General features: G+C 49.9%; 1 protein-coding gene across 1 annotated transcript; it reads right to left on the minus strand.

Moving 5' to 3' along the window:
• Window positions 1-6,747: 6,747 nt before the first annotated feature.
• LOC100191849 (putative AMP-dependent synthetase and ligase superfamily protein) lies at window positions 6,748-11,657 on the minus strand. The gene is made up of 3 exons (NM_001137273.2): window positions 11,372-11,657; window positions 9,518-10,108; window positions 6,748-7,918 (listed from the first exon to the last, which is right to left on the minus strand). Exons 1-3 carry the CDS (start codon window positions 11,585-11,587, stop codon window positions 7,022-7,024), a joined length of 1,704 nt encoding a protein of 567 aa, NP_001130745.1. The 5' UTR covers window positions 11,588-11,657; the 3' UTR covers window positions 6,748-7,021.
• Window positions 11,658-11,899: the final 242 nt, after the last annotated feature.

Below are 11,899 nucleotides of genomic sequence, written 5' to 3' on the forward strand. Positions count from 1 at the left end.
ATCAGGGGTTCGAAGGCTGGCCCCCGAAGGGTTCACAGCCGCCTCAGACGCCGAGCGAGGGATGACCAGGGGTACGTTCGATACATAACCAAGGCTCGAGCTGCGCTCCCGAGGTACCCTAGGACATTTCCGAGACCAGCGGGAGCGATCTTGTAACGGAATCCCATCAGAGGGAGGCATCGAGCCCTCGGACCCCGTCGCCAGGGGACCGGGTCCGGTAGATCACCCACAGGTACTTTTGGGCGTGCCTCTGGGCCCCTAGCCGACCCCTAACGAACGGGGCATGGACGTCCACTCGGATTACCCGCTTGCAGCTCACCGGAGACACCATGTTCGGCGCCCATCGAGGGTAACATGGCCCTTTCCCCCCTCCTCCTTGCGGAAAGGCGACGCAGGGGCGTATGTAAAAAAGCCGAGTCTGTCCTTGATCGCCCTCTCGCCCTGTGCGGAGGCTCGGGGGCTGCTCTCGCAAACCCGGCTCCGACCGAACCGTTGACAGCGTCAACATACCAGCCCGAGAACTTGGGCCCCGACCGTACACCCGGGCTACGGCCAGTTCGCATGAGGGAACAACCAGACCGGCCGAAGCGTTACGCAAGGCATTAAGACCTCGGAGGAGTGAAACCACTCCTCCGAGGCCTCGGGGGCTACACCCGGCGGGTGCGCTCGCGCGCACCCACCAGAACAAAATGCAACCGAGAAAGGCTGGTCCCCTTGCAAAAAAGTGTGACGAAAGCCTCCAAGCGAGTGCTAACACTCCCTTCGAGGCTCGGGGGCTACTGTCGGGGACCATAATTAGGGGTACCCTCAAGACTCCTAATTCTCAGCTGGTAACCCCCATCAGCATAAAGCTGCAAAGGCCTGATGGGTGCGATTAAGTCAGGGATCAGTCCATTCGAGCGACTCGATCATGCCTCGCCCGAGCCTAGCCTCGGACAAGGGCAGCCGACCCCGGAGGATTTCCGTCTCGCCCGAGGCCCCCCTCCAACGGCGGACACATCTCCGGCTCGCCCGAGGCCCTGCCTTCGCTAAGAAGCAACCCTGACTAAATCGTCGCACCGACCGACCGAATCGCAGGAGCATTTAACGCAAAGGTGGCCTGACACCTTTATCCTGACGCACGCCCCCCGGTAGAGCCGAAGTGACCGCCGTCACTTCGCCGCTCCACTGACCGGCCTGACAGAAGGACAGCGCCGCCTGCGCCACTCAGACTGCAGTGCCACTTGACAGAGTGAGACTGACGGGCAGTCAGGCCCTGCCAAAGGCACCATAGGAAGCTCCGCTCCGCCCAGGGCTCGGACTCGGGCTAGGTCCCGGAAGACGGCGAACTCCGCTCCACCCGACCCAGGGCTCGGACTCGGGCTAAGTCCCGGAAGACGGCGAACTCCGCTCCGCCCGACCCAGGGCTCGGACTCGGGCTAAGTCTCGGAAGACGGCGAACTCCGCTCCGCCCGACCCAGGGCTCGGACTCGGGCTAGGTCCCGGAAGACGGCGAACTCCGCTCCGCCCGACCCAGGGCTCGGACTCGGGCTAAGTCCTGGAAGACTGCGAACTCCGCTCCGCCCGACCCTAGGGCTCGGACTCGGGCTCAGCCCCAGAAGACGACGAATTCCGCTCCGCCCGACCCAGGGCTCGGACTCGGGCTCAGCCCCGGAAGACGACGAACTCCGCTTCGCCCGACCCCAGGGCTCGGACTCCGCCCTGGCCTCTGCCGAACGACCTCCGCCTCGCCCGACCCAAGGGCTCGGGCTCGGCCTCGGCCATGGAAGACAGACTCGACCTCGGCTTCGGAGGAGCCTCCACGTCGCCCAACCTAGGGCGCAGGCCAGCCACGTCAACAGGAAGCGCCATCATCACCCTACCCCGAGCTGACTCGGGCCGCAGAGAATAAGACCGGTGTCCCATCTGGCTAGCTCCGCCAGATAGGCAATGATGGCGCCCCGCATGCTCTGTGACGACGGCGGCTCTCAGCTCTCTTATGGAAGCAGGAGGACGTCAACAAGGACTCAACCGCTCCGACAGCTGTCCCTCCGCCAGGCTCCGTCGCTCCTCCGACGGCCACGACATCACACCAGCTGGGTGCCAAAATCTCTCCGGCTGCCACATCGGCATGTACTTAGGGCGCTAGCTCTCCCCCGCTAGACACGTAGCACTCTGCTACACCCCCATTGTACACCTGGATCCTCTCCTTACGCCTATAAAAGGAAGGACCAGGGCCCTCTTAGAGAAGGTTGGCCGCGCGGGGACGAGGACGGGACAGGCGCTCTCTTGGGGCCGCTCGCTTCCCTCTCCCGCGTGGACGCTTGTAACCCCTACTGCAAGCGCACCGGACCTGGGCGCGGGACGAACACGAAGGCCGCGGGATTCCCACCTCTCTCACGCCGGACGCCGGCCGCCTCGCTCCTTCCCCCCTTCGCGCTCGCCCACGCGCTCGACCCATCTGGGCTGGGACACGCAGCAACACTCACTCGTCGGCCCAAGGGACCCCCGGTCTCGAAACGCCGACACTGTGTGTGTGCGGCTGCACTATACGCTGGAGCTCCCGCTCCCGCCTCTCGGCTTTCGATTCCGGTCCAACACAGCCGCACATGACACAGGTAACTGTAGACTGAGTCTTCCCCTCCAGCACAGGACACAACCATACATGTAGATATATATTTTATTGTTGATTTTTATTTTGTTGATTGTTGATTCACTATAATTTTTTGTGCGGCACATTTGATAGAATTTTCTATTAAAATTTTGTTGCGACACACTCTATATAAAATACTAGGTCCGTCACATCAAATGCAACATAGGCCCTGTTTGGCACCGCTTATTTTCAGCTTCTTCACAAATTTAAGCAGAGGTTCTGCCAAACAGGCAGCTTCTGCAACAGCTTATCAGTTCAGCTGCTTCTCAGAATACACTAAAAGCAGCCAACAAGCAGAAGCTGCTTTTCACCAGCTTCTCAGATAAGCTGCTTTTTCAACAAGCACCAGCTGTGCCAAACAGGGCCATAGACGACAACTGGAAACCAAGATACCAGGTTCTTAATTTTTTTTGAACCGATCGGTTTCTATTTTCTATGAACTGAATTTTATCAATACAAAAAACCGAACCAATGACTGAACGTCCACCCCACCCAAGCTGTAGCAGCGTTTTCTTTTACTTTTCGCTTCCTGGTCTGATCCCTCTGTCCTGTGCTTCAAAAAATCCGATTCAACTTTGCCGTCTCCTCCATGTCCCAGACCTGCTGCTCTCCTATATTCTCCAGCTCGCGTGCGTAGTCTCTCGGCCTGCTCCCCATATTCAGCACCTCGATGTGTCGCCACAAGAATGGTTGCTGCTGCTGCAGCTTCGACTCGCCTTTGGCGAGCCCGCTGCTGATCATGCTGTTGGCTCACCGGTTGCCACCCCGGTCAAAATTCTGGTGATGAGTAGCTACTTTTTTTCAAATAAAAAGTAATAATAATATAATAATAACATGGACACTAGTGAGCGCCATCTTTTTATGTTAAAGCAACGAGGACACCAACTCGTGCTCCACGGGTACCTCCAGCAGACTAAAAAAATATGGATATGTCAACAACAAACCTAAGTTCTTATCTTTTCTCTTTCCATATAATTCACTGTTGAATTTTCCTCGATAGTGATGTGGGTACTTCTGATGGTGTCGCAACATAAAGATAACCCCTCGTGAATCTTAAGCCTCAATGACTTAAGGGAGCTCTGCCCTTAGTGGATACTCCAAGGTGGATTATGGCCTAGTGGCAACTACTCAATACTGTGGGAAGTCCTCTATAGTAATTGGAACCGAGAGGAGAGACCCAAAACGCGTCCATACGCGTCCTAATTGGGGGCACAACCCATTCCATTGGTTGCAGCTTTGGTCACAAAGGGCCATATAAAAGACACCATAGGGCCAACACGGAAGTCAATGTTCGCCGCTTGCTTGAAACCCTAGCCGTTACACTGCCAGAGATCTCGATCGATCTGTGTGCTTGAGTAACCGGAAAACACCGCTCCCATGGCGTCCACAGTGTCTCTACCCCAACAAGTGGAAGGACCGAGGAGCTCCCTAATGACAGTGAGCAGGAGATCAACTCCGGCGGTGGAGCCACTGGAGGAGGAGTTCCATAGGGAGGTGCGGCGCCGGAGACCAACACCGTGGCAATGACGAACGCCACCACCATCAACATACGTCAAGAAGGTATACCTATACCCGATGTTCGTTGTAGTCTAACAAATACCAATGATGTTTTGCCTAAGCAAATCGCAAATGTGAGAATCCAAATTGAATCCATGATTTGAAAGATTAAGTGCATGTTTTATCAAGTAATCTAACTAGCTAAGTAAGAAAATTAGTATTAGGGGGTGTTTAAATGCACTAGAAATACTAGTTAGTTGGCTAAAAATTGTTAGTAGAATTAGCTATCTAATAAATAACTATCTAACTATTAACTAATTTATTAAAAATAGCTAATAGCTGAACTATTAGCTAGGATGTTTGGATGTCTCACCTAAGTTTAGCCGCTAAATATTAGCTCTAGTGCATTCAAACACCGTCTTAGGTGGTGTTTGAATTCACTAGAACTAATAGTTAGTTGGCTAATAATTGTTAGTGGAATTAGGTAGGTAACAAATAACTATCTAACTATTGACTAATTTACCAAAAAAATAGCTAATAGTTAAACTATTAGCTTGAATGTTTGATGTGTCAACTAATTTTAGCCACTAACTATTATCTCTAGTGTATTGAAACACTCTCTTAGTTAACCTAAATTATGCCACTTTTTACCACTCATTCAGAGGATTCAACAGCGACTTTCATACACTTCTGCCCTACTCTCACAGGCTGGCAGGCTCGAGCTTGTTAACTCGGTTTTCTCAGCTCTCCCGACTTTTTTGATGTGTACGCTGAAGATCCCGGTGACCACGATTAAGAAGATTGATTCCTATCGGAAGCACTGTCTCTGGAGGGGGAACGACGTCAATTCAAAGAAACCGGCGCTAGCTGCCTGGAGTATGATTACCCAGACAAAAAAAATGGGAGCCTGGGAGTGGTAAGACTAGAGACTCACAATAAAGCCTTGCTCCTGAAGTTCTTACACAAGTTCTTCAACGGCCACGATATTCCCTGGGTTAACTTGGTCTGGAGCAACTATTACAGGACAACCAGGATGCCTGGCTGCTCGAAAATTGGCTCCTTCTGGTGGAAAAGCTTACTTACGTTTGTCCAAGACTACAAGGGTATGGCTGCCCCAAAAATTGGAGATGGAAGAACCATTCTTTTCTGGGAAGATATGTGGAATTCGGGCATCCCGGCTAATCAATTCCCTGAATTATTTTCCTTTGCCCGCAATAGCAAACTGTCCATTAAAGAGGCTCTCCAAAAAGAGCAACTTATTGAAATTTTCCAGCTTCCTCTGTCGGTTCAAGCTCATGAACAATTTTTAGACTTAGACGCAACCTGGGGCCAAATCATGGTAAACAGCACAAATGATTCTTGGAAACTCATTTGGGGAGCAGACATTTTCTCTACAAAAAAAAACGTATAAGCATTTGATGGGTCAGGCCCAGGTTCACCAGATCTTCAGATTGCTTTGGAAAAACAAGTGTCAACCAAAGCACAAGGTCTTTTTTTGGCTTTGGCTAAAAAACAGACTCAATACAAGAGATCTGCTGAAAAGGAAGAATATGAACCTAGAGTCCTACACTTGTGAGAACTGCATCTGGCAAAAGGAAGAAACTCTTTACCATCTTTTCCTCAAGTGTAACTTTGCAAAGGCTTGCTGGACTTCTATTGGTTTGACGTCTCCTAGAATTGCTAATCCTGAGGCCGCGGCAGTAAACCTAATGCAACAACTCAATGTTCCATTCTCTATGGAAATTGTCATTCTCATGAACTGGAGCATTTGGAAAACCCGCAATGCTTGGTTTTTTCAGAATAAAGCCCCGACTGTGCAACACTGCAAAAATGAGTTTGCAAGGGAACTTCATCTTGTCATGCTGAGGGCTAAAGGCCGTTTTGATTCGACAATTCCTGCATGGCTTCAGCTCTGGCAGTAGACCTCGTCTCCTTTCCTTTTCCCGTTGTAGTTAGGCTGTTTTACCCTTTGTAATCTGCTTTCTGTCTGCTTCTAACTCTGTTATTCTAAAGTTTTAATAAAATTTTCAGTAGGGGCTCGCCCCTCCTGTCTTATAAAAAAAGGGTTGTCCTAACTAAACATGATACGCCCTTCCTTCGGCACCAGAGGGAGTACACCCGGCTTTTCGCTTGTCACCGTGCGGCACTGCATGTGACGACGTCGACATGGGCCAATCTTGATCTTTCTTTTCATGATTGCTGCACGTTTTCCGTTCGTGCCTTGCTGTCGAGCAGCCAAGCGCTCCACGAGGGCACTGCACCGCACCGGCGCCGTGCGGTGACAAATTTTGCGTGCATATGCCGATGCAGCGGCGTAAAGAGAGCTTGCTTTTGCACTTTTCCTAGGATGGCAGATACTAGCCAGATCCAGATAGGTGGCATTGGCCTGACGGATGGATTCGGTCTGTCCTGCCCTCGCCTCGAAAAAATCTGGAGGTGAACAGGCGGGCCAGCTACAAGCTACTGCACCCCGCCCTACTACTCCTAGGCCGGAAATCAAGTGAAGCTGGATCCAAAAGTCCCAATCTTTTTCAGATATCTGTCTCTGACTCTCTGTCTTTTGCTCTTCGATATTTCACGTGTAGTTTCACGGTTGTACCGTGCCAGCGAAACTAGTATTTGGGCAACTTCTTAACTGTCTTGCCATTACTGTACCCTTGGAAATTTGGAATATACAAGTGGGAGCAGTGTTGCAGCGCCCTTCGCGAGTTCATACTTCATACAAAGTTCAGTCCTCACTGGCAAAAGAAAAGCTCAGACACGACTGTATTGTTCGTACAGTAGTGGTGTTATACAGAAGAAACGCAGTTTGCACTGTAGTCTGTAGTATACAACTTCCATCCATCCTACGAATAGTACAGTGTAGCAAAGCAAGACGAGCTCGAGGCTCGATCACATCCTGCTCTTCCCGACCGGGCCCAGTTCCTTGGCCTTGGCCCTGAGCTCATGCTTCTTGATCTTGCCGGTCGCTGTCTTGGGCAGCGGCCCGAACACCACGGACTTGGGCACCCAGTAACCGGGCAGCTTCTCGCGGCAGAACCGCATGATGTCCCGCGCCAGCGCCGCCTCGTCGGAGCGGTCCACGGCGTCCTTGAGCGTCACGAACGCGCACGGCGACTCCCCCCACCGCTCGTCGGCGCGGGCCACGACCGACGCCTCCAGCACCGCCGGGTGCAGGTACACCGCCTTCTCCACCTCCAGGCTGCTGATGTTCTCCCCGCCGGAGATGATGATGTCCTTGGCGCGGTCCCTCACCTCGACGTACCCGTCGCCGTGCCGCACGCCCAGGTCGCCCGAGTGGAACCACCCGTTCTCGAACGCCTCCGCGTTCGCCTCCGGGTTCTTCAGGTACCCCTTCATGACGCCGTTCCCGCGCATCACGATCTCCCCCATCGTGGTGCCGTCGGCCGGGACCGGCGTCATCGTCTTCGGGTCCACCACGTCCAGGCCCTCCAGGCCCACGTAACGGACGCCCTGACGCGCGTGGAGCCGGGCGCGCTCGTCGGCTGGCAGCCTGTCCCATTCCGGCTTCCAGGCGCACACCGTGGATGGTCCATAGGTCTCCGACAGGCCGTAGGTGTGAGTGATGCGGAACCCAAGCTTCGACATTGCCGCCAGGACAGAGGGTGGCGGAGCAGCGCCAGCGGTCATGACGTTGACGACACGAGGTAGGGGGAGAATCGTGTCGGCTGGAGGGGCGTTGATGATGGTGTTCAGGACGACCGGTGCCCCACAGAAGTGAGTCACGCCCTCGTTGGCTATAGCTGAGAAGATGGCCTTCGCTGAAACCTGTCAGCGCATAGTACAATGAAAAAAAGAACAGTCAGTTGCGAATTAGAACAGACTCCTATTAATTAGATGAATAAACCTGCTCGTCGTAGTCGTAGGTGTCTTGGGTGCATGGAGAAGAACAACTCTTTTATCATGTGTTTTGTAATTCTTCATTACTTCAACAAAAAGCCTTAAATAAACGCCATACCCTCAATGACTCAAAATTACAAAAAAGAAGAAGAAAGGAATTACCAAGGAAAGTCAGAACTAAACAAAGAAAGTTAGAACCAAACAAGTGATTCAAGAACGCTAAGTTTTGGTCAGAACGTACTCCCTCCGGCCAGTCCATCAACGAAGGGTGGGGTGCATTATGATTTGAAAAATTCAAACTTTGCAAGTTCGATAAAAAAATAGTCAAATTGTGTATGCTTAGTGTGCAAAGCTTCATCAATATGTCCATAAAATGACAATATTTTTGGAGCAATTCCCAATATTGTAAGAGAAATCAAAAGTCAAAAATTACGATTTCTCATCAAATACGCCTTACATAATGCAGGGAGAGAGGTCTCCAAGGTCATACATTTGATGTTTGGTTGTCTGACATTCTTGGGTGGAGACAGAATCGAGTATAATGTTTGATGCATATGAAAAGGAGTTATTGTTAGAACTACTTGGTAGCATCTGGGGGGAAAAGTTTACTTTGGGGGATCAAGGGTATCGAGGAAGCTAAACGTCAAGCCAGTACTGCCCTAGGTTTTACTCAAAGGACATCAACAACATTGGCCCAGCTAAATGTGAACCTATTCATTCCATTTGTGTGGGTATGTGGCCATTGTATCACATGCAAGACCATTAAAGCCCACCTTGTTTTCCTGAGTTATGAGCAGTTAGTAAAACTTGTGATACGAACAAAATCTTACCACAACTTATTAATGAGAAACCGAAGTGAATAAGAAAGATAAGGCATCATTCAGCTTCCAATTAAAAATCCATGATGTCCTGCTTATACCGGCACAAATGACAATCTTAATTCTAGCCAGACAACATACCAATGCAGTACCTACCAAGTATAATTTCGTGTCATGTATTTCCTTTTATCTCCATATATATAATTCAGGCTAACATCTTTCATGTTTACACTTCAATGTTTTTGAAAACTGCTCCAAACCATCGATCAGCAGCAACATAGCTTCAATTACTAGTTTCTCTCCACACATTCATACTTGTTCAGTTACTCCGTTCATCATTCTTTATTTTCTCTATTAGTACTAAGTGTTTCATCTATGCAGGTTTCCATTTTTTTCTCTATTTCTCTTTGTTAATATATCATGCTTCATTTTTTTATATCAACATGCTGAAAGCAGACCTTGTGACATTAGCATCAACAAGTTACCAGAGTGTCTTTTCTGATGACCTGACTTGACTTGTGCTCTTGTTCTTGAAGTTGTGCAAATCACCTTCTATTTTGCGTAGACATGACATCCAATCAAACATGAGATTCCATGTATGCATCTTTATAAATTTTGCTACATTCGTTTTCTAAAGAGTTTATGTTCTACATGCATTTGATAATAAGTAGTTTAGCATGTTTTTATTAATTTAGAAAAAGAAGTATACCTGACGAAGACATATGCTTGTCCCGCAGAGAGCAGCAAGTGTCCATGTATAGCACCAACCGTTGCAATGGAACATTGGCAAAGTCCACAAGTAAACAGCGCCTTCGTTCATTCCCCATATCAAAGCACCACTCAGTGACATTAGGTAAGCCCCCCTGTGATGCAATACCACACCCTTTGGGTTAGAAGTTGTCCCAGAAGTATAACCTAGCGCGATACTCTTCCATTCATCCTGTGGTGGTCTCCAAGCAAATTCAGGATCTCCACTTTCCAAGAATGCCTCATAATCGATGGCTCCTTTTCTCAAAGCGTCTTGGAGGGTTGTTGGATCGCAAGTTGCGTCACCAATAACTATTAGAAGTGGCTGTTCAAAAGTGCCTTTCTTTTTATCTGCGATAATCCTCAAAGAATCCTCTGCCAGGGTGAAAAATTCTTGGTCAACCATGACAACTTCTGCTGAGGAGTGCTCCAAGAGAAATGCTACAGTGGCAGCATTTAGTCGAATGTTGACACAGTTGACCACTGCCCCAGCCATGGGCACTCCAAAATGAGCTTCATAGATCGCGGGGATGTTTGGGGCTATTACAGCTACCTGAGATGCAGGAAAAACTAGTAATCAGTAAAAACATTATAGAGTATATCAAATGTGCGTAATCAACATAGATTTTTATTCTGGGAAACCATAACAGCATATGAGCAAACAATACTGTATTCAAGATTATTTTTTCTATCATTGTTCTGTATCTCAAATTTTTAACCACACGGATCTGGTGCAGATAAGGCAAAGAGAGTAATGGTTGCAGCTGCTCAGGGTTTCCTTTTACATTGGCAAATGGCAAATGACAGTGAATTAGTGGGTTGGCCTTCCAATACATTCCTGGATAAACTTGACCATAAAATTCCCAAACAAGCAGCGACCATTCTCAAATATAGTGAGCAGTGATTTTCTGACATGGAAGCTTTGTTGAAACAAGAGATTTTTATCAAAACTTGGAAACATGTGACCATAGTTCTAAGTTGTACCTACGCCCAGGTGAATATGGCACAGGATTCAAGATCTGCCCTTGTAGCACAATGCCACAGATATGGTAAATGAGCTAAATTTGGATTTTTTTTCCTGGTCCTCGGGGATACTGATAATCGTGCTCTTTGCCTCTTTGACATATTTGAGGGAAACCATACTAGTGGTGAGTGGTGAGTGGTGACAATAGTGGGCGCACTTTTATCATCCTATTTCAGTTCGATGGCTCCCACTTGCCACCGGCATCAAGATATGAAAACGGATGATCTGTACCAACAGATATGGCAGTCAGCATGTGATGCATCAAAGTCATGTCTTTGAGCATACAAGAAAAAGTAACTGAAATAACAAACTGATTAAGCTTTCCGAGATGCCATGCTGTTTATACCAAGAAAACGCTTTCTTTCAGCCACCCATATATCCATCACCAGAGGATACAAACATAACCATCTGTTTCAGCGTTGTACCCGTCTGTAATAGGCGCGTACCGCGTACGGCTAATTAGATCAGTGTTTCTACCTGCGTTCTTGGTGTGTATTCGTAAGGGCTCTTAAACATTTTTCGTCTTAATCGATACACAACTCATGCGTGTTTCAACTTTCACAAAAAAAAAAAACAAGAGTTGGCACACCCCAGTTTTATCAGCATAGTTTTTGCTTGGTAGCAGGTTGCAGCGTCATAACCATTTATTTCTGAAAACAAAATACTATTACTATTACATTGTAAAGTGTAAGATTTCTCTCTGTTGACATCTCGGAAGTAAGTGTAAGTCGGAACAGCAAAGGCAGAAGACCATATGCATATGCGCACGGAGAAAGGGAGAGGGAGCCGCACCGTGCTTCCGTGGCCGACGGATCTGCGCGCGAGGGCGGAGGCGAGGCGGCGGCAGCGGCTGTAGGTGTCGGCCCAGGTGTAGCGCACGGGCCCGTGCACGACGGAGGCCCTGGCCGGGTGGGTCAGCGCGGCGCGCTCGAGGAACCAGAGCGGCGTGAGCGCCGTGTAGTTGGCGTCGTTCCGCGGCAGGTCGTCGATGTCCCGCTCCGCCGCCATCGCCGGGTCACCACCACCAATGCCAACCTCGGCAGAGCTGAGGTGCGACTTTGACTTGGCACGGCCGCACGGAGATATGCAGGTGGTGTGGGACTGTTGGGGGGGGGGGGGGGGGGGGGGGGGATGGAAGCGCGCAGAGTCGTCCGAACAAGTGGGGGCGCTTTGCCGTTTTTTATATGTGGAGGGCGGAGATGAGGAGCGGGTGGTGCAGATCCGCCGTGGCGAGGGTTTTTTAATGGCGGCGCAGTGTGCAGGGCGTCTGTGCGGGAAGGTGGGTGGGTGGCGCGAGGCGTGGGTGGTGGCGAACGCCGT

The sequence above is a fragment of the Zea mays genome, chromosome 1, assembly GCF_902167145.1.
Source record: "Zea mays cultivar B73 chromosome 1, Zm-B73-REFERENCE-NAM-5.0, whole genome shotgun sequence".
In the NCBI taxonomy this organism is placed as follows: Eukaryota; Viridiplantae; Streptophyta; class Magnoliopsida; order Poales; family Poaceae; genus Zea; species Zea mays.

Bases quoted from the DNA above. Each gene is read 5' to 3' on its own strand.
- LOC100191849 (NM_001137273.2), bottom strand. From the start codon at position 11,587: ATGGCGGCGGAGCGGGACATCGACGACCTGCCGCGGAACGACGCCAAC. The intron at 10,109-11,371 runs GTGCGGCTCCCT...CCTGCATCTCAG, and splicing joins CCGTCGGCCACGGAAGCACG to GTAGCTGTAATAGCCCCAAA. The intron at 7,919-9,517 runs GTATACTTCTTT...ATGCGCTGACAG, and splicing joins CAAGCATATGTCTTCGTCAG to GTTTCAGCGAAGGCCATCTT.